This window comes from Macaca fascicularis, chromosome 2 (genome assembly GCF_037993035.2).
Source record: "Macaca fascicularis isolate 582-1 chromosome 2, T2T-MFA8v1.1".
Taxonomy (NCBI): domain Eukaryota; kingdom Metazoa; phylum Chordata; class Mammalia; order Primates; family Cercopithecidae; genus Macaca; species Macaca fascicularis.
The window spans coordinates 4,125,329-4,147,332 of NC_088376.1; the positions used below are offsets into that span (position 1 = coordinate 4,125,329).

The 22,004-nt window shown below is 45.8% G+C and overlaps 2 protein-coding genes across 16 annotated transcripts in view; one reads left to right on the forward strand and one right to left on the reverse strand.

Annotated features, from left to right (window-relative positions):
* LOC102136152 (uncharacterized) overlaps nt 1-19,861 on the reverse strand; it is a 92,855-nt gene extending 72,994 nt beyond the window's left edge. For 3 of the 8 annotated variants that reach the window (XR_012430566.1, XM_065539702.2, XM_074030765.1), the window contains exons 1-2: nt 19,317-19,625; nt 18,254-18,381 (exon numbers count right to left, since the gene is read on the reverse strand). Coding sequence is in view for 4 of the 8 variants with exons in the window: in XM_065539702.2 (XP_065395774.1) it covers nt 18,254-18,381; nt 19,317-19,477 (289 nt within the window). In the remaining 4 variants the exon portion in view is untranslated. Of the gene's footprint in view, nt 1-8,563; nt 9,377-12,485; nt 13,468-18,253; nt 18,559-19,316; nt 19,626-19,798 lie in introns of those variants that run through there. The other 5 variants (XR_012430568.1, XM_074030764.1, XR_010584845.2 and 2 more) reach the window with 5 other exon arrangements.
* The window catches only part of ATP13A3 (ATPase 13A3), a 97,413-nt gene continuing 88,361 nt past the window's right edge, over nt 12,953-22,004 (forward strand). For 3 of the 8 annotated variants that reach the window (XM_074030745.1, XM_074030746.1, XM_065539699.2), the window contains exon 1: nt 21,107-21,144. The gene's annotated coding sequence lies outside the window, so the exon portion shown is untranslated. Of the gene's footprint in view, nt 13,310-18,772; nt 19,028-19,960; nt 20,399-21,102; nt 21,145-22,004 lie in introns of those variants that run through there. The other 5 variants (XM_045387203.3, XM_045387210.3, XM_015444907.4 and 2 more) reach the window with 4 other exon arrangements.

Consider the following 22,004-nt stretch of genomic DNA (forward strand, 5'->3'; position numbering starts at 1 on the left):
AACTGGTTCTTTGAAGAAGCAGAGGGGAGACCTGGACTTTGCTTTTCCTGTGGCCATTAAGTTAATTGCCTGACCTTTGACAAAGTCTTGAGAACTTCTCTTCAGTGTTGAAAACTAGGTTATTCCTGAGGCTCCTTTCAGTTTTGAGATCCTATGACTTTAGGGAGTCGTCTCCAACACGTGATTTGAACAGTAGAGAAATATCTTGCAGTCCAAAAAATCTCATTATGCATCTGCAGCCTCCAGACCTCAAATCTCCAGGCAAGCCTCAAGACTTCAATGTTTCTGGAGTCATGGGACCCCTTTGAAAAAGATTTGCCAAGAACTACAGGACTTCTCTGGAGAGAAATGGAGAGCTCCACGTGCACACAGCAGTTGCTGACATTGTAGGGAGTCCACAGCGTCCTCAAAGCACAACCCTGGGGCTCCCTGCAAGGTGAGCCACGAACTGCTCATTCAGAATCCCTGCATTAAGGAGGCTTGGTCATTTCCCCCAACTTTCTTTTTTTTCTTTTTTTTTTTTTTGAGACGGAGTCTTGCTCCGTCTCAAAAGGAGACAGAGCTGGAGTACAATGCCATAATCTCGGCTCACTGCAACCTCCATCTCCCAGGTTCAAGCAATTCTCTTGCCTCAGTCTCCCCGAGTAGCTGGGATGACAGGTGCCTGCCACCACGCCTGGCTAATTTTTGTATTTTTCAGTAGAGACAGGGGTTTCACTATGTTGACCAGGCTGGTCTCAAACTCCTGACCTCAGGTGATCCGCTTGCCTTGGCCTCCCAAAGTGCTGGGATTACAGATGTGAGCCAGCATGCCTGGCTCCCCACAACTTTCTATTATGGAAATGTTTCATACATTCAGAGAAACTGAAGACCAGTACAGCACACTCCCATACATCTTTCATTTAAATTTTTTAAAATGTTAATATTTTCTCTCTATATAATACTTTACCTATCATCATTTCATTGTTGTTGACCCATTTGAAAGTTACAGCTATCATGACACTTTATCCCAAAATACTTTCAGCCTGTATCTTTTAAGAATAACAGTTTCCTGTTATACCACAAAACTAACACTAGTTGACCTAAATATCAAATAGAGATAGGCACTCTAAAAAAAAAATATTCATCTGGGTATGTATCATTGCAAGGGGAATATGCATGCCATAGTGAACTATGTAAAGGTTAAAGCAGACAAAGGTTTTTAAAGGAAAACTGAGGAGTATATAATTGTTTTGAGATAACTGTCCTTGGCAACGAAGATCAGTAACAAGGGTGGCGCCAGTCTGAGGTTGAACAGCCAGTTGTTTTGGCAGATGTCCTGGCAGAAGTATTTTTTGTGTGAGGCCCCGGTGACCTGTATGCAAGGTTGCAATTTTTGCAGTCTTTTGCGATAGTTTTTGTTTTTGTTTTCAGGCACTTATGTGTGAGAACTCTCTCTTCATAGCCTTCTCTGGCTCTATTTGTCAGTTTTTCGTTTTGTTTTGTTTTTAAACACAAGTGACTCCATTTTGATTCTTACAACTTTAACAAACTGACTCCATGCTCATATCCAGCCACATTCAAATTCCCTTCATTCTAAGAATTCCTTCAACACAATTCCTTTTACACATTACGAGGATCCAATCAAGGTTCACATATTACATTTGATTATTACATTTTGCTAGTCTATTTTATTCTGAAACCATCTCTCCAGGGTTTTGTTTTTGATTGTTTATTTTCATGATAATGACTCTTCAGAAGAGTTCAGACCATTTGTCTTTTTTTTCAATCCTGCTCCTTCTGTAAAGACCATGTCCTGCTTCTGGATTTGACTGGTTGTCCCCTGCTAGTGTTCCCTAACTTGTTCCTCTATCCCCCACATTCCTTTCAAAGGAGAAACTAGATCTAAAAGTAATTTGTGAGTTTTAATTAAGTTACAACATAATCTGGGAAGTAGTAATCCATTTTCTAGATGTTGGCTGGATTAAATGCCAATTTAGGCTGTTGGCTCTTTAGAAGACTGTCCTTGGCTTTCTAGGACTCCTTCGCCAGGGAGGATCACCTAGGAAGGGATTTGTGGTTATATAGAGACAGGGACAGGGAGAGAAAGGGACACATTTTCCCTAGCTGTGAAAGGATCAACACTGAATTTGGAATTTAGTGTGGAAGTTGACCATTTTTATTCTCTGGACTTCAGTTTCCTCATCTAAAAAATGAAATAATAATAATTTAATTTTTGATAGATTATTGGGCTCAAATGAGATAACAGATTATTATTATTATTATTATTATTATTATTATTATTATTATTGTAGCTCTCCATTTCTCTCAAAAGAAGTTCTGTAGTTCTTGGCAAATCTTTTTTTTTTTTTTTTTTTGAGACAGGGTCTCTCAGTCTGTCGCCCAGCCTGGAGTACAGCATCACAATCACATCTCACTGCAGCTTCAACCTTCCGCGCTCAGGTGATCCTCCTGCCTCAGCCCCCCAAGTAGCTGGGACTACAGGTGTATGCCACCGTGCCTGCCTAATTTTTGTGTTTTTTGTAGAGACAGGGGTTTTCCATGTTGCCCAGGCAGCTCTTGAACTCCTGGGCTCAAGCCATCTGCCTGCCTTGGCTTCCCAAAGTGCTGGGATTACAGGCATGAGCCACCAGCCCATCCCTAGAAAATTCTTTCTATGTAAACTAAGCTAGAAGTGACTCTGCTTTAGGAATTGATACTAAGTGCAGACATATCTTCAATTCATCTCATGTAAGTGAACCAAGTGTGAATATCTATCTATGTATCTATCTACCTAGCTATCTATCCATTATCTATCACAATGAACTTCTTCTTTTTTTTTGGAGACAGAATTTTGCTCTGTTGCCCAGGCTGGAGTGCAGTGGCACGATCTCAGCTCACTGCAACCTTCACCTTCCAGATTCAAGCAAATCTCCTGTCTTTGCCTCCCGATTAGCTGGGATTACAGGCGCCCACCACCACATCTGGCTAATTTTTCTACTTTTAGTTGAGACAGGGTTTCACTGTGTTGTCCAGGTTGGTCTCGAACTCCCAACCTCAGATGATCTACCTGCCTTGGCCTCCCAGAGTGTTAGGATCACAGGTGTGAGCCACTGTACCTGGCCTCATAATGAACTTCCCAAGAGTTACTGAAATAGTGGTGGGGGTCAGTTTTTCAATGTTGATTTAATGCAGTAGTTCTTAGCTGGGGGTAATTTTGCCCTCCAGGGACATTGGCACTGTCTGATCACATTTTTAGTCATTATAACTAAGGAGCTGCTACTGCTATCTAGTGGGTAGAAGCCAAGGATGCTGCTAAACACCCTACAGTGCACAGGACAGCCCTAGCCCCACAACAAAGAATCATGTCGCTCAAAATGTCAATGGTGCCTAGTTAGAGAAACTTTGATTTAATGAGAGGCTCAATTAAATACTGAACCTTAGACAAGACTCCTTGACAAATCCTTTGAAAATCAGGGTTTGAGGTAACATACACCAAAATTCCATGCAATAAAATTGCAAATTATATCCATCCTGGGCCATGTAGTGAGACCCTGTCTCAACAAAAGGTCAAAAAATTAGCCAGGCATGGTGGCGTGTGCCTATAGTCCCAGCTACTTGAAAGGCTGAGATGCAAGGATGGCTTGAGCCCAGGAGGTCGAGGCTACTGCACTCCAGCCTGGGCAACAGAGTGAGACTCTGTCTCAAAAAAATTTACATATTAGGAATTGAAGTAGAAAAACAGAAAGAAAAAAATGAAGAAATGAATATGTTAATTATTTCAATTAACATAATTGCTATGGTTCAAATGAGTTTCCTCTATGGCTAAAAAGAAATCAGAATCAATTGTAGTTTTGATGATCAGAAAAGATAATTCCTAAGGATAATCGCTTTTCCCAAAATAAATTGTAGCTAAATTTTCATAATAAAGTTTTTTTATAATATGGGGAACAATGAGTGATATGTTGATGGGAGGGACAATGTTTTCAGTATTTGTGCAAAAATGTAGAAGTTCGTTCCATATAGGTATTTACTAAAGTAATTTTGATTAAAGCTATAAGGGAAATATTCAGATGAAATTTTGTTAAGGTGATTCATTGAGGGACTGTATTAATAGGATTCCACATGGAGCCTTCTCACGGTCTAATTTGATAATTCTAAATTATGGTACCCTGGGGCAGTATAAAGTTTAAGTAAAGGCACAACTGAATCATGGCCTACAGCCTTTATTATGTTATTTTGAACCCTTTGTAAATATACTGTTTTTAAAATAATGATATTTTTGAGATATTAGTCATGCATCCTAAAAAATAAGCCTTTCAAAGTCAGTTTATGGTATATTCACTGAGTTGTGCAACCATCACCACTATCTAATTTCAGAATATTTTCATTGCTCCCAAAAGAAACCCTGTATCCATTAGTAGCCACTGCCTATTTACCCCTTTCCCGTGTTTCTGGGATCATGTCCATTTTAAGTTCTGTGTATGGTATGAGGAATGAGTCCAATTCATTCTTTTGCATATGGATATCCAGTTGTTTCAACATCATTTGTTAAAAAGATTATTCTTTTTCCCATTGAATTGTCTTCACACCCCTGTTGAAAATCAGTTCACCAGAAATGTAAGGGTTTATTTCTGGATCTTCAATTCTATTCCATTGATCTACATGCCAATTTATGCCAGTACCACACTGTCTTGATTACTGCAGTTCTGTAGTAAGTTTTAAATTTGGAAGTGAGTCCTGTAAATTTTGTCTTTGTTTAAATAATTGTTTTAGGCTGGGCGTGGTGGCTCATGCCTGTAATGCCAGCACTTTGGGAGGCCAAGGTGTGGGCAGAGGGGGTGGATGACCTGAGGTCAGGAGTTCGAGACCACCCTGGTCAATATGGTGAAACCCCATGTCTACTAAATATACAAGTTAGCTGGGCATGGTGGCATGTGCCTGTAGTCTCAGCTGCTAGGGACGCTGAGACAGGAAAATCGCTTGATGCTGGGAGGTAGAGGTTGCAGTGAGCTGAGATTGTGCCACTGCACTCCGCCTGGGTGACAGAGTGAGGCTCTGTCTCAAAAACAAAATGAAACAAAAACAATTGTTTTAGCTGTTTCTGCTCCCTTGTATCTGCAGATGAATTTTAGTTTTCTTTTTTTGCGATGTCTTTTCAAGGCGTTTGGTATCAGGTCAGTTCTGGCCTTATAGAATCACTTGGGAAGTACTTCCTCCTCTTTTTTTTTGTAACAGTTTGTGAAGAATTGGTACCAATTTTCCTTAAAATTGTGTACATTCATCAGTGGTCATCTGGTCCTGGGTTTTTCTTTGTGGGAAGTTTTTTGATTACTAATTTCATCACCTTACTTGTTTAGATCAATTTAGATTTTCTATTTCTTCTTGAGTCAGTTTTGATAGTTTGTACCTTTCTAGAAATGTATCCATTTTAGTTATCTAATTTGTTTGTAAACCACTACTTATAATATTTCTTTATCATTCTTTTCTATAAAGTCAATAATTCCTCTCTCTAACTTTTTTTTTTTTTTTATTAGAGAGAGAATCTCACTATGTTGCTCAGCCTGGTTTTGAACTCCTGGGTTCAAGTAATCCTCCTGCCTTGGCCTTCCAAGTGGCTGGGACTGCCCATATGACCATGCCCACCCTCCCAAGTGGCTGGGACTACAGGCCTGTACCACCAATACCTGTTTTGTTTTGTTTTTTTGAGATGAAGTCTCGCTCTGTCACCGAGGCTGGATGCAGTGGCATGATCTTGGCTCACTGCAACGTACGCCTCCTGGGTTCAAGTGATTCTCCTTCCTCAGCCTCTTGAGTAGCTGGGATTACACCACGCCTGGCTACTTTTTGTATTTTTAGTAGAGATGGGGTTTCACCATGTTGTTCAGGCTGGTCTCCAACTCCTGACCTTGTGATCCGCCAGCCTCGGCCTCCCAAAGTGCTGGGATTACAGGTGTGAGCCACCACGCCCGGTCACCAATACCTTTTTATTTTTTCCCTCCTTCCTCTCCTTCCTTTCTTTGTCACTCAAAAACATCTGAGGTCTCTTTCATTTTTGATGTTAGTAATTTGAGTCTTCTAATTTTTGGTCAGTTTAGTTAAATGTCTGTCAATTTTGTTGATATTTTCAAAGAATCAAGGTTTGGTTACACTGATTTTTTTTGGTGCTTTTTTTTATACTCTAATTTATTTCTATTCTTATCTTTATTATTTCCTTCCCTTGTAAATATACTATTAAATGTTTGTATAGTATCCCCATCATTTGGATGTGTTATAAATAATATCCCAGTTTTGCTGAATATTTTAGATATTTCTGAATATCTGCTGATATTTTAGAGCTTTAGATACCCCCACCTCCATTTTTTTTCCCATTATTAATGATATTGGCCAGGCTCATGCCGGTAATCCCAGCACTTTGGGAGGCCAAGGCAGATGGATCACTTGAGCTCAGGAGTTTGAGACCAGCCTGGGCAACATGGAGAAACCGCATCTCTAAAAAGAAAAGAAATATATATGTGTAAACATCTCCATGTAAGCAGAATTTTCTGTTTTAGAGTTTTGTATAGGGTAGTAGTTAGTAGAAATGGCTTTGGAGCAACACCATGTCCTTCAGTTTACCCAGCTATGTGACTTTGGACAAGTTGTTTGTGTTTGGATTTCTTCATCTGTAATGTGGGAATGGTAATTTGTTCTTGGGCATCTAGGTTATGTTATAATTAGGACTGCTTTCTATCACTGAAATATCTAGGGCAGAGGATGTGAACTATTCTAAATAAACTCAATACATAAAGAAATATTTTCTATTAGTTCCTTTCTGTGAAAAATAGGGAAAGAAAATGAATACACATATGTAAGAAACCACCTCCAAAGTTCCAACATAGGTATTTCAGGAATGTGATGGTCTTTTTTTTTTCCTTTTTCAAATTGGTAACAATTTGAAAAAACCTGCAGGTGAACCACATAGACTAGAAATATGGCAAAAATTAAGAAAATGTTAGGTATGGCTTGAATGTGTAAAATATATGTAGATACTAGTCTATGTGTTATTTGACTATGTTATTGGTAAAGCTTCTAGTCAACAGTAGACTATTCGTAGTTATGTTTTTGAGGAGTCAACTTTTTTTTTTTTTTGGGACAGGGCCGCCTCACTCTGTGGCTGAGGCCAGTGTAATGGTTCGATCTCTACTCAATGCAACCTTGATCTCCTGGGCTCAAGCACCCTCTCACCTTAGCCTACCGAGTAGTTGGTACCACAGGTGCACGCCACCACACCCAGCTAATTTTTTGTACATTTTATTTATTATTAATTAATTAATTTATTTTGAGACAGAGTCTCACTCTGTCGTCCAGTGTGGAGTGCAGTGGCACCATCTCAGCTCACTGCAACTTCTGCCTCCCAGGTTCAAGCAATTCTCTTGCCTCAGCCTCCAGAGTAGCTGGGATTACAGGTCCCTGGCTAGTTTTTGTATTTTTAGTAGAGATGGGGTTTCATCATGTTGGCCAAGCTAGTCTCAAACTCCTGACCTCAGGTGATCTGTCTGCCTTGGCCTTCAAAAGTGCTGTGATTACAGGTGTGAGCCACCGCGCCAGGTCTGAGTGTTAAAACTTACACTCAGAGTTTTTAATGCATGGGGGTTGCTCCCTCAACACCCACATTGTTTAAGGATCAACTGTATTTTTTATTGTTTTATTTATTTATTTTTCTTAAATATTTTTGATCCCTGGTTGGTTGAATCTGAGGATGCAGAACTGAGGAGGGAACATGGCTACATGTTGTCGGGGATAAAAAAGTAAATGTGACTCTGCCTTTTCTCTTGGAGCTTCAAATCAGCCTGTGAATATCTGAGCTGGTGGAGCTGGTAGAGCTGGACGAGGGTAGAGCTGAGCATAATTTTTGTTTCTAAAGGAGAGATAAAACCAAGTATCTCAGGAATCGAAAATAGCTATTAGGTACCCCTTGAAGGGATATCTGAGATCCTTAGGGTTCTCAGTCTTCTTTAAATGCATGTATATTTTTAAAAATGAAACCAAAGTCATAAGTGTAACTAAAGGTACCCTAAAGAAATCACATTAGTTTTGAAATGATCGTGAGGAATCTACAGCATTAACGTTAGGAAACTTTTTATAAAGCCCCAAGAGGTTTCACGTTGGTTGTCTCTGCTGGTAATATGAGCTATTTAAGTGTATTTAAGAAGTGTAGTGACAAAGAGACACGTGGAATTAGCAAGATGTTTCTAGTGGGCTCCACCTTAAAGCCTTGTTCACTTTCTTTTTTTTTTTCAGATGGAGTTTTGTTCTTGTTGCCCAGGCTGGAGTGCAACGGCGTGATCTCAGCTCACCGCAACCTCTGCCTCCCGGGTTCAAGCGATTCTCCTGGTTCAGCCTCCCGAGTAGCTGCTGGGATTACAGGAATGTGCCACCACGCCTGGCTACTTCTGTATTTTTAGTAGAGACGGGGTTTCTCCATGTTGGTCAGGCTGGTCTCGCACTCCCGACTTCAGGTGATTCGCCCGCCTTGGCCTCCCAAAGTGCTGGGATTACAGGCATGAGCCAACGTGCCCAGCCAAAGCCTTGTTCACTTGCATTTTGTGGTTGCTGCTGTTGTGAAATTTGCAGAACTTCAAGCTGTTTGGACTCCATCTTCTAGGTTGAATTAGATTACAGGTAATCTCATGGTGGAGGTGTATTTTGGATCGACTCACTTTTGAAATGTTTATGAAAGAAATTCCTTGGCCTTGGGACTTCCACACTGGAGCTGGCAATCAGGATCACCTTAATTTACCTATTGCAGTGAGGCATCTCTGCTCTGAGGAAAGCAAAACAAAACAAAACAATACCAAATAGAAGAGCTAACGGTTCTGTTTTGTTTTGTTGTTTTAGAGACAGGGTCTTGCTCTATCACTGGGCTGGAATGCAGTGACATCATCATAGCTCACCGTAGCCTTGATCTCCTGGGCTCAAGCGATCCTTCTGCCTCAGCCTCCCAAGTAGCTGGGATGGGACTACAGATGCACGCCACCACACCTGGCAATTTTTTTTAGTTTTGTGGAGACGAGGTCCCATGTGAGCCACTGTGCCCCACCTTTTAAAGAAATTACCATAAGGAAGCAACTGTCTTTAGCAAATAGAAGATCATAAACATCCTTCTGGAGATCTTGAGATGTTGACTGCGGTTTATAGGGCAATGAAAATCTGCCTACCTGAGTGGGCAATGAGACGGGAGTGCCACCTGTGATCCTTCCAGGGAGCAATTCTTTCTGGTGCCAGGAGCCCAAAGGAAACTCAGTCAACCAGCTACAGATGGGCTTGCTCCGAGTTTGTTCTAGAAGTCAGAACTGCCAGCTCTGAAAATAGGTCACAAGTGACAGGCCGTCCCTGGGCTGCTCACAGGAAGTAGCTGCAAAGGTCAGGGAAAGTTTTTAATGACTATACAGGCCAGTGAATGACAGGCTTTGAGGAGCTTCTCTTCTTGGCATCTGAAACAGGCACGTGGAGGAGCTGCCTTGGAGACAGAATGACAGCTGTGGTGATGTGAGCCTGATTCCTCAGTCCCATAAAACAGATACCTTTGCAAAAAAACCATTTCTTTCTTTTTTTTTCTTTTTCTTTTTTTGAGAGGGAGTCTTGCTCTGTCCCCCAGGCTGGAGTGCAGTGGTGTGATCTTGGCTCACTGCAAGCTCTGTCTCCTGGGTTCAAGCGATTCTCCTGCCTCAGCTCCCAAGTAGCTGAGATTACAGGCACCCGCCACCACACCTGACCAATTTTTGTATTTTAGTAGAGATGGGGTTTTGCCACGTTGGCCAGGATGGCAAAAAGGCCGTTTCTATACAGAGGAATCATCTTGCAGGACTCAAGGAATGATTAAGAGGAATCTACAGCGTTAACTTTAGAAATTCGATGCAATATTCCCAAGAGGAGTTAAGGTTGGGATAAGTCATCTCTGAATTAATTTCAACCTTGAGATGTTGCGATCCTATGAAGTCACAGACATATTTCTTTTTTCTTTGTTTGAGATGGAGTCTTGCTCTGTCGCCCAAACTGGAGTGCAGTGATGTGATCTCGGCTTACCACAACCTCTGCCTCCTGGGTTCAAGCAATTCTCAGCTTCAGCCTCCTGAGTAGCTGAGATTACAGGTGCCTGCCACCATGCCTGGCTACTCTTTGTATTTTTAACAGAGATGAGGCTTCACTATGTTGGCCAGGCTGGTCTTTAACTCTTGGCCTCAGGTGATCTGCCCACCTTGGCCTCCCAAAGTGCTGGGATTACAGGTGTGAGCCACCATGCCCGGCCTCAATCCTTGCTTTACTGCTGGCTGAAGTATCATCAAGGCAGGTGATACTTAAGTCCAGATACATATTCCTATTAATACACATTTGCATGGATCATTTGTTACTGAAGTTTACGCCTTATGCTTGAGAATGCTATTTCACAGACACAATTGTTATAGTATAAATCAGAGAGTATAGTTACAATCTGGATACTATTTTTTGCATATCTTATTGGCCCAGCAACCAGCTTGACGTTGGGGACTATCAGGCTCCACATAATAACCAATGTCTCACTCCAAACAAACAGACAGGATACTATGGAGCCAGGGTCAGCAAACATTTTCTGTAAAGGGCCAGATAGTAAATATTTTGGGCCTTGTGATTCAACTCTCTGTTGTAACAGAAAAGCAGCCAGGCAATATGTAAATGAATGAGCAGGGCTGTGTTCCAGGAAAACCACAAAAACAGGCAGCCGGCTTTGGCTTGGACTTTGAGAGCGTGGACTTTGAAGCCAGGTTCAAATCCTAGCTTTCTCACCTTCTAGCTCCAACCTCAAAGAACTTCATTATCTTCTGTGTGTTTTGGTCTTTTCATCTCTAAATTAGTGATAGTACTTATCTAACAGTGCTGTTATAAAGATTAAATGAGTTAAGTTCGTAAAGCACTTAAACAGTGCCTACCAGGTAGTTAAGTGCTATAGCACAGTGTGTTCCATAATTAAACAACCTCTTCCATGGGCAATATTATTCCCATTACGATTTAGATCCAAAGAAAGAAATACATGACTTAGAAGAAGGCTACGACTCGAACTCAGTTTCCCCATCTCTAATATTAATATCAGAGATTGCACTTTTCTCATCAGAGAACAAATCATTACATCAAAATGCAGGGAAATTCCCCATGACAGACTATGAGTCAGGCCTTGGCCTCTAAAGCCAAAATCTTTTTTTTTGTTTTGAGATGGAGTCTCACTTTCTTACCCAGGCTGGAATGCAGTGACATGATCTCGGTTCACTGCAATGTCTGCCTCTGGGGTTCAAGTGATTATTCTGCTTCAGCCTCCCGAGTGGCTGGGATTACAGGCGCCCGCCCCTATGCCCAGCTAATTTTTTGTATTTTTAGTAGAGATGGAGTTTCACCACATTGGCCAGGCTGGTCTCGAACTCCTGACCTTGTGATCCCACCTGACTCGGCCTCCCAAAGTGCTGAGATTACAGGTGTAAGCCACTGCACCTGGCCAAGCCAAAATCTTAAAGGACTACTTGTATTTCTTCTCTTCCCACCCACACAAGGAATTATTATACACAGCGGCATGCTGGGGCTGGTGTGCATTGGCTCACTAGTGCTGACTGTTAAATTTTCAGGAATTTGGGCCAGGCGTGGTGGCTCACACCTGTAATCCCAGCACTTTGGGAGGCCAAGGTGGGAGGATCTCATGAGGTCAGGAGTTCAAGACCAGCCTGGCCAACATGGTGAAGCCCCGTCTCTACTAAAAACACAAAAATTAGTCAGGTGTGGTGCCGGGCACCTGTCATACCAGTTACTCGGGAGGCTGAGGCAGGAGAATCACTTGAACCCGGGGGGCGGAGGTTGCAGTGAGCCAAGATGGTGCCATTTTACTCCAGCCTGGGCAATGAGAGCAAAACTCCATTTCAAAAACAATAAAAATAAATAAATAAATAAATAAATAAATAAATAAATATTTTCAGGAATTTTGTGAAGCAGTAGGGAAACTCTTGGTAGCTTGAAACTGCCTGTGGTGGGAGCATTTACACCATTAAATTGGCAGGTGTCACACAGTCAGGGCTTTCAATCTCTTGGAGAACCAGGTTATCAGCACACTGGCCCTATGCCAGCAGTAAGCACTCCTCCAGGAGGGACCCCATATCCTAAATAGCTAGTTGGTAAACAATATTCAGTGTCATGTGAACCATCACATCCTAGGGCACCATGACCTCAGAAAAATGCCAGGCACACGCTTTTGCCTCATGGCAGAGGCAAACAGCTTTTACATGCTTTGTTTAGAGACAGAAACAAGTCAGTGATGGCCCTGGACTCTGATTTGTAGACATCTGACTAAACAGTGCTGCTCTCTGTTCCCATTCCAGTACACACACACACATATGCATGCGCGCACATGCACACACACACTGGCCTGCGTAGGTCAAGCTAAATAGGAACTGAATGGCGTAGGAGGCACTAAAAGAGAGATAGAGCTTGTTGGGCAAACGTCATAATCATAATCAAAGTACTTTATTTTCTTTTTTTGAGACAAAGTCTCCCTCTGTTGCCCAGGCTGGAGTGCAGTGGCACGATTTCGGCTCACTGCGACCTCCACCTCCCAGGTTCAAGCAATTCCCCTGCCTCGGCCTCCCAGGTAGCTGGTATTACAGGCGCATGCCACCACACCTGGCTAATTTTTGTATGTTTAGAAGGGATCGGTTTTGCCATGTTGGCCAGGCGAGTGATCCACCCTCCTCGGCCTCCCAGAGTGCTGAAATTACAGGCAGGAGCCACTGTGCCTAGCCTCAAAGTACTTTTAGTGGACAGTTTTTCTAGGAAAGGCAATGAGTTCTGTGTTTGTTTTGTTTGCTTGTTTTGCCATTTCTTAAGGTAAGGTCTTCATAATCTAAACATGTGACTTCTACCCTTTTGTGGAAGCAGCAGAGGGAATACAAACAAGGGCTGAACTCAGTCAGAGATTGTTAGACAAGACACTCCCTCGTGTGAAGTTGTGAATCTCATTTTTCTTCTCTATAAAAGGAGAATCAAAACAATTCCATTGCTAGTCTGACATCGTGGTTGTGAAAATCCATGCTATCTTGTTCTCCACTTACTCAGCATACTTTCTGACTACCGCTGTGTGCTGTGAGGGGCTGAGGATCCAGACGTGGCTGAGGAAGGTCCCGGCTCATGAGGAGGTGGAAGCCTGGGTGCTTAAACAGATAATCCAGAGTTTGGATGTGAGGTGGTGAATCACTCTGGCTTCATTTGGTTATACTGGTCAAGAGTTTGGCTCTGGAGCAACGTGTCTGGGTTTGAATCCTGGCTGTGCTTTTGGGTGAGTTATTGAACATATCTTTTTCCATTCTGTAAAATGGGATTTTTAAGCTTTCCTCAATTTCATCTGTAAGCAGAAATAGTAATAGTACCTCCTTCCTAGAATTGTTACAAAGATTAAATGAGATAATATATGTAAAGTTTCTTCCGTTTCTTCATCTGTAAAAATGAAAAGAATAGTAACCACTATTTTTAGTGTTGGCATTGTTGTGATGATTAAATGAGAGAACACATGAAAGTATTTAGAACCTTAGGAAAAAAACACGAATAAGGTAGACTCACGGAAAACACAAACACTAAATAGGTATTTATTCAAGGTTGTAAATGCAGTGAGACAAATATGCGCTAAAGAGGGATTCTTTTTGTTTTATTTTTTGAGATGGAGTCTTGCTCTATTGCCAGGCTGGAGTGCAGTGGCGCGATCTCGGCTCACTGCAAACCTCCACCTCTGCGTTCAAGCGATTCTCCCACCTCAGCCTCCTGAGTGGCTGGGATTGTAGGTGCCTGCCACCACGCCTGGCTAATTTTTGTATTTTTGGTAAAGACAGGGTTTCATCATGTTGGTCAGGCTGGTCTAAACTCCTGACCTCAACCGATCCACCTGCCTCGGCCTCCCGAAGTGTTGGGATTACAGGGGTGAGCCGCCACACTCAGCTAAAGAGGGATTCTTAGCCTGGGAGTCAGGGAAGGCATTTAGAGATGATATCTGAGATTGTAAATTCATTCATTCAGTCATCCATCAGGTGCAAACATTCGAGTGTCTATCACATGCCAGGCTTCATCTAGTGCTGGGTCTATAGTGATAAACCAAACTGACTTATTCCTTACCAGAAGCATCACAAAGAGATGGTTTGGGTGGGGATGGGGGATTTCTTTTTTTTTTTTCCTGAGAGCTGAGATCTCACTATGTGGCCCAGGCTGGAGTGCAGTGCCACAATCATAGCTCACTGTAGACTCAAACTTCTGGGCTTAGGCAATCCTAGAAATCCTCCCACCTCAGCCTCCCAAGTAGCTGGGACTACAGGCACCTGCCACTGTGCCCAGGTGAGAAGGATAGTTTATGCACCCCTTTCCCATAATCCCAAAAGTCCTCATATTTACAAAAATAAACAACCGTTATTTTTTCAATCTTACATGAGTATCATGCAATCACAGCCTTGAGATAAATATAGTAACAACACAATAAAAATACTATAAATAAAAATGTATTTGCATAGCATTTACATTGTATTATAAGTAATCGAGTGATGATTTAAAGTATAGATGATGGGTTGTCATGGCTCATGCCAGTAATCCCAGCAGTTTGGGAGGCTGAAACAGGTGGATTACCTGAGGTCAGTAGTTTAAGACCAGCCTGGCCAACATGGTGAAAGCCTGTCTCTACTAAAAATACAAAAGATTAGCCGGGCGTGGTGGCGGGCACCTGTAATCCCAGCTACTCAGGAGGCTGAAGCAGGAGAAATGCTTGAACCCGGGAGGCGGAGGTTGCACTGAGCCGAGATCGTGCCACTGCACTCCAGCCTGTGTGACCGAACAAGACTCTGTCTCAAAAAAAAAAAAAAAAAAAGTACACGGGAGGATGTATATAGGTTAAAAGCAAATACTATACCCTTTAATCCAAGAAACTTGAGTATTTTTGGATTTTGGTAACCACAGAGGTTCTGAAACCAATTCCCTGTGGATATCGAGGGACAACTGTATGTGGATTTAAGCCCCAAGTTGAACTTATAAGTTAGTCAGGCAAGAAAAAAAAGAGAAGGGAAAGAACAGATGGTACAAAGACCCTGAGGCAGGAAAGAGGTTGTTGCATCTGAGGAATTGAAAGAAGGCCTAGTGGAGTTGGAGTAACTTGGGGAAGGGGTCTGTGATGAGAAGACAAGGAGGGCAGAGGAGTGCCAGTGAAGGGGGAAGTGGTGGGCAGGTCACATCCTGCACTGGACTTTGTGGACCCAAGAAGTTCATCTAGTATTCTAAGTGAGATGGGAAGCAAGTGAACGCTTTTATCAGTAGCTCTGCTTGAAGTCACATAAACTAATACTCTGGCTGCTGTGCAAGAATGCACTGAAGTTGGGCAAGAGTAAAAGCAGAGGAACCCGCTGGGAGTGAATGCACTAGTGCCAGATGAGAGATGGAGGTGGCATGCCAGGTGAGAGATGGAGGGGGCATGCATTATTCTAGTGGCAGTGAAGACGGAGTGATGCGGAAGGATTTGAAATGGACTTGGTGTTGGATTGGATGGCGTGGGGAAGGAGAAGGAGGTGTAAAGAATGACTCCCAGGTTTTGGGCTTCAGCAGTTGTTTGGGAGAGAGCATCTTTGCTAAGGTCAGGAGGCCCAGGAGAGGAGCTGGTTTGGGGAAGAAAGGCAGGAGTTGAGTTTGGGATAAGTGAACTTATCTGGCGCCGGTGAAACACCGTGTGAAAACAATAGGGAGGAATGGCCACGGGACTCTGAGGAGAGGCCTGGGCTGCAGGCATATGGTTGACAATTTTGTTTTTTGTTTTTGTTTTTGAGACAGAGTCTTGCTCTGTCAACAAGGCTGGAGTGCAATGGTGCCACCTCAGCTCACTGTAGCCTCCGCCTCCTGGGTTCAAGTGATTCTCCTGCCTCAGCCTCCCAAGTAGCTGGGATTACAGGTGCACAACACCACGTCCAGCTAATTGTTGTATGTTTAGTGGAGATGGGGTTTCACCATGTTGGCCAGGCTGGTCTCAAACTCCCGACCTCAGGTGATCCGCCCGCCTTGGCCTCCCAAGGTGCTGGGATTAAAGGTGTGAGCCACTACGCCCAGCCTCAGTTGACAGTTATTAATGTATACGCAGATGACAGCTATAGCCATGGTAGATGAGGCCACCAGGGGAGAGCATGTGGTTTAGTCCTCTTATCTTTTTTGGGGGACCCAGACACCTCTGGGAAGCTGCTAAAAGCTCCACTTCTTCCTTTAAAAGTGTTTGCATCCAAGTTTAAGGAGCTTATAGATCCTTCTGAAGCCCGTCCACAACTCTTGTATGGTCAAGAGATGTCAAATTAAAAACAAACAAACAAAAAAACAACAAACCTTGTGTAGACACAGGAATGGGTCCTAGGTTAAGCCCTGGGGAACAGCAACATTTAGAGACAGGACACAGGAAGCACCTGGGGAGGCTGAGACAGAGTGGACAGAGAGAAACAGGGAGGAGGAATTCCAAAATAGGTATGTTATCAAAACTAACCGCAAAGTGTCTCAAGAGTAGGAGACGCAAGCTGCTGAGAGAACTAGAAAGACAAGGCCTGCAAAATGTCCTCCGGAGTTGGCAACAGTAATATTCTGGGGAGGCCTAGCCCCGGGAGTTGGCCTAACAGTGGTCATTTCTGTGGACAGCCAGCTCTGTTAGGAGGAGGCTTTGCCCCTCTGGAGTGGGAAAAGAGACCCTGGGGCCGATGTAGGATGACGGGCAGATTTACGGGCACGAAGATGAGGATGTTGCCTCTTGATGGTGTAGGTTTTCTTAGTGAAATAGGAGGTAAGAGGATAGTGAGAGGGAAGGGCACGCAAAGATGGGGGTTTGGAGGATGGAGGAGATACGACATAGCCTTTGTGAGAAGTGAAGTCAGACCTTACTAGCATGACTGTTTTCTCCATGCAGCTGCAATCAGGGTTGGCCCTTACAGTGAGTAGGATCAGAGGAAGGAAGCAGTGGACTTGGACCCAGAATCATCATGACTGGAGAACCAGCAAGCCTTCCAGAACTTCCCTAGACTGTTCCACTGCCTTTCTCTCCCCTATCTTGAGTTTCTCCTTTTTTTTTTTTTTGCACCTTCTTTTCCTTCAACCTGTAAACATGCTCAAGCCTTTCCTGGTGACTCAGCACTTCCTCTAAAGCCAGTGTCCAAATTCTTTTTTCACCATTCTCAGAACATCTGTAACAGAAAAGGTTTTGGAATATCCAAGTGCTCTTCTCTTTTTCCTAGAGCTTCCCCTTGGCTGGCTGGCTGCACGTTGTCTTACTTTGGCTGCACCTTGAATTCTGGGGCTATCTGTGATCTTTTAAAAGCCCGAATGAGTTGACAGGTTCATGCTGGGTAGCTTGGAGGTATACACTGCAGCCAGAAGCCTAGGGGGAACTCTGAGGATTTTAAATGGAGTGCACTGTAGGTCATTCTGAAGGCTGAATTTGTCTAACAGTTCAGGCTGGAAAGGGTGGATGCCAGTGGGAACCACCGTAGGATTTTTTTTTTTTTTTTTTTTTAAGATGCGGTTTTGCTCGTTAGCCAAGCTGGAGTGCAATGGCGCGATCTCAGCCCACTGCAACCTCCATCTCCCAGGTTCAAGCGATTCTCCTGCCTCAGCCTCCCAAGTAGCTGGGATTACAGGCATGTGCCACCATGCCCAGCTAATTTTGTATTGTTAGTAGAAATGAGGTTTCACCATGTTGGTCGGGCTGGTCTTGAACTCCTAACCTTGTGATCCACCAGCCTTGGCCTCCCAAAGTGCTGGGATTACAGGCATGAGCCACTGCGCCCGGCCCACTGTAGGAATTTGAGGCTTATTAAGGAGGTGAAATAGATAGGACTTGGTGATTGGGTAAGGCAGAAGGCTGAATTAAGAATGACTCACTCATTCCCAACTTTCTAATTCTGATGACTGTGGAGATGGTGGTGCCAACAACTGAGGGAGGGGCAGCTATGAAAGCAGAGAATGAGTTCAGTTTTGGAAATGTCCAGTTTGGGGTGTCTCTGTGGTGTCTAGCTAGAGCTGCCTGGTAGGCAGTTGGATATTTGGTTCTAAATTTTGTGGAAGGAGTCTGGGTTGGAAATTGCTAATGTGGGAGCTGCATCCATGAGGATGCAGGCTATCCCAGAAGAATGAGTGAAGTGAGAAAAGCTGTTGGCTTAGAGTGGAATCCTGAATTTAAGGTGCAGATTCACAAGTGGATGCTACCAAGGGAGGCAGAGGCTTTACTTACCTTCATGTGATAATTGAGAGGGTTCACTCTCCTGAAACCAAGGTAGTAGAGAGATTCCAGAAGGTGAGAGCCATCGCAAGGTGTCATATGTAGCAGACAGAACCAGAGAGATAAGGCCTGAGGAATGCCTGCAAGGTTTGGCAAAATGAAAGTCATGAGTTACTCTTGCCTGAGCAGGGTGAAGAAGGGTCAGAGTCGGGGAGGAGAAGCCAGAATGCCAAGCGTTGAGAAATGAGGAAGCAGAGGCAGCCAGGGAAGACCACTGTTTGAGGTCCGCATGCAACACTTGGAAGCTAGTTCGAGGGGGCACTACAGGAGGAGGTTGGCTTGATAATTTTGTTTTTAGGACTTGGAGAGGCCAGCCTGTTTAAAGGCTGAGAGGGAACAGCCAGGCAAGGAAGCCGGGGAGGTGGGGGAGGAGGATTTTAGGGCCTGACCCCACCCAGACCGCTTTCCTGCGGTTTGCCCAACACTACCACACCCCTTATCTCATTTAATCATTTCAGCACCACGAGGTTTGAAACAAACGGTGAGGTATGAAACAAAACGGTGAGGCCAGGGATTGGGAAGAGAAAGCTGTGGCTCCATCTCGGTCCAGCGTGCTGTCCACGCCAAGAGGCGTGCAGAAATGCCAGCCTCACACAATCTAGGGGACCAGGGGTGGCTGTGGCGCTTTCCTGCCCCCGGGAGGTGTTATCAGTGTCGCAGACTCGGGGCGGTGTGCTGCCCCAGGTGAGATGTCATCACGTGCGTGGACCAGGGGTGGCGGCCCCGGTAAGTGTCCAGGGGTAAGTGCTCCCTGCTCTGCAGGTGTGGTGGGCAGGGTCCGCGTGCATGCCGTCCCCTACTCTAAGACGCTGAGGCGGCTGAGTTCTGTTTAAGTAGCGGCAAGAAGAACAGTCACGGAGCGGGCCGGGCATCAAGGGCTCAGGCCAGGTGGCCCCAGGCGGAAAGATGGCCGCAGCCCGAGGCTGCAGGTGGCCGGGCGCGCTCCCTGCGCGCGTCGCGGAGTGGACGCCGCGAAAATCAAACCCGCGATTTGGAAATCCGGCTGCGGCCCTACCCCGAGATAAGTCTTCTGCGGAGGGAAGTATTTAATTTGCATCCAGGACGGTCGGAAGAGGCGCCTTCCCGTCGGAGGCGAGCCGCGGGCGCGTGGGAGCTTCCTCGTGCGCGCTCCTCCCCGTCCTCCGCCTGCGGCCGGCGCGCAGAGTCCGTGGTCATGTGCGAATGACAGTGTTTTGTTTGTTTTGGCGGGGGCGGGGGTGGCTAAAGGAATGAAAGAGCCTTGCATTGGGAGCTGGGCTCTGGTGTCCTCGCCACCATTCCAGCACAAGCTTCCTCCATGCATGACTCTGGGCAACGTCTGTCTAGTCAGTGAGCCTCAGTTTCCTTCTTTATAAAATGGGAGTTTGGACTATGATGTTGTCATAGCCCAAAGGGGATGAAGTGGGTTTTGCCGTCCCATTTCATCTCACCAGAAAAGCCGCCGTCCATTAGCCACCCTGGCCTGACACCCGGCGTTTTTGGACGGCCTCCCCTTACCTGCCTCTTTCTTGTGCCCGCTGGAGGGTGGCAAAGGCGATGGGTGGGCGGGGCCTAGGAATCGCCCCGCCCCCTCCCCGCCTCCTGACGTCGCCCGCGCCCCTCCGCCCTCCGCCCTCCGCGCGGGGATGAAGCCACCACGTGACCTCACATCCGGCGCGGGAGTCCTGAGCCCGCGCGCGCTCCCCCGCCCGCCCGCCGGCTCTCCCCGCAGCGTGATCGGGCGCCGCCGCGGAGGGGAGGGGGGTTCGCTACGTCGCTGGCGGCGGGGGGCCGTTTCGGAGTGCAGACCGCCCCCCTCCCCTGCCCACCTCCCGCCGCCCTCCCTTGTTCTCGCCTGCCCGGCTGCACGCCGCCGCCGCGGGCGCGGAGGAGGAGGAGAGCGCGGAGGTCCCAGGGCCGGCCCGGCCCCGCCGCGGCGCCTCCTTCCCTCACCCTGAGCCGCAGCGCGCGGCGCCGGCCGAGGGCGATGGGGCTGGGCTGAGGCGAGGCGGCGGCGGCGACAGCGGCGGCCGGGTCCCCCCGCGGCCCCTGGGGCTGGTCCGGTCGCGAGGGAGGCCGCGGAGGAGGCGGCGCGGCGGCGGCCAGTGAGCGGCCCCGGTGAGCGGGGCGAGGGGCGGGTGGGCGGCGGCCACGGGGGAGGTCGAGGAGGCGAATGGTGGTGTCGGGGCGGCGGGTACCGGGCGAGGTCGCGGCCAGTCTTCTCGGGCCGGAGTTGGGCATCGCGGGGACTTGGAGTGTCGGGTACAGATGAGGCCAGGGCGGGAGCCCACGCGGTGGGCGAAGGCCTGGGGGGGGCGAGCGTGGGGGCCGGGCGCGGGGTGGTTGGTAGTCGGCCCTTCGGAAAGTCCTGGGGAGCTGGAGGTCCTGCGGGCGGAGGCGGTGGGGTGCTGGCAGGGCCCTCGATGGGGCTGTGCGGGACCCCAGCTCGTCCTCAGCCGTGGAGTATGGAGCCGCTTGCCATCTCCGCATTTTACAGATAAAATGAGTGAGTCCCGTGGGGGAAAAGTGCCTTCGGACTTGCCTGAGGCCTCGCATTCGGACTCTGTGGCAGTGCGGACTGGAAGAACCCAGGGCCCTTTCCCCTAGCAGTGCTCTCGTGGCCACTCGCGTTATGGCCTGTCTCTCCATTCCCTTCACAAAGTCAGGTTCTGGTGGAAGTGTGACCTCTAGCTTTTTTGGAGAGGTGAGGGGTAGGGATGAAGGGGAGGGAATCGGGTTGGGATTGGCAGGAACTCAGCTGGGGGCTTCCCGGTTTGGAAAAAAGCTTTGTGACAGGTGTTTATTGTCCCCTCTTCCCATAGATCTGACAGACATCCCTGAATCTTGGTGTTTGGACATAGAAGGTATGAATCACTCACATAATTAACCGCTTTTAATCATCAGTGTCTTAGAGCTATATTTAGTGGTTATATTAGTGCAAAATGAATGGGTATGGAGTCGTACCCCTAGAAACAGACTTGTGTTCCTCTGCACTATTCTAACTAAATGAGTAGCACATACCTAGGTATGTCGTGGCTATTTTAGATCTATGAGGCAGGAAGTTAGAATTTAAAGAATCTAAGAAATGCAGGGACTTGAAAAATTATTGCAAAATAAAGCCTTTTAAAAGTTTCGTTGCTAAAATGAAAGTGTTCCGATTTGATTCCTTTGAAGGGTGAGTACATCATGAACAGTGCTCTATCTTTGCTTAGAACTCAGCCTCTTTACCAAGGCACGTGTATTAATTTTGTTTCACTGGAATATATGTGGCATTCTTTTCGCTAGAGGTTTGTTGCTTTGCTGAATAGACTACAGTTGCCAAAAATCAGTGTGTATGGGCATCTCATCCTGGTTTGCAACCCCCTTTAAGGCAAATCAGTGCTTGGAAGTTGTTTGAAATAGTAAACCTATTATTAATGATTGTTGTAGAACATACCTTTTGCTACTATCTTTGATTTGCATTATCCTACCATTAGATCAGGCAGAGAGTGAAATAGTTAAGTGAGATTTTTGAGCCTTGTTAGAACAACAATGCCTGGCTTTGGTCAGAGGATTGGGTGGTAAAAGTGACACTATTTGGTTGCTTTAAATTTTTTTTTTTGAGATGGCATCTTGCTCTGTTACCCAGGCTGGAGTGCAGTGGTGTGAACTCAGCTCACTGTAACCTCTGCCTCCTGGGTTCAAGTGATTCTCCTGCCACAGCCTCCCAAGTAGCTGGGATTAC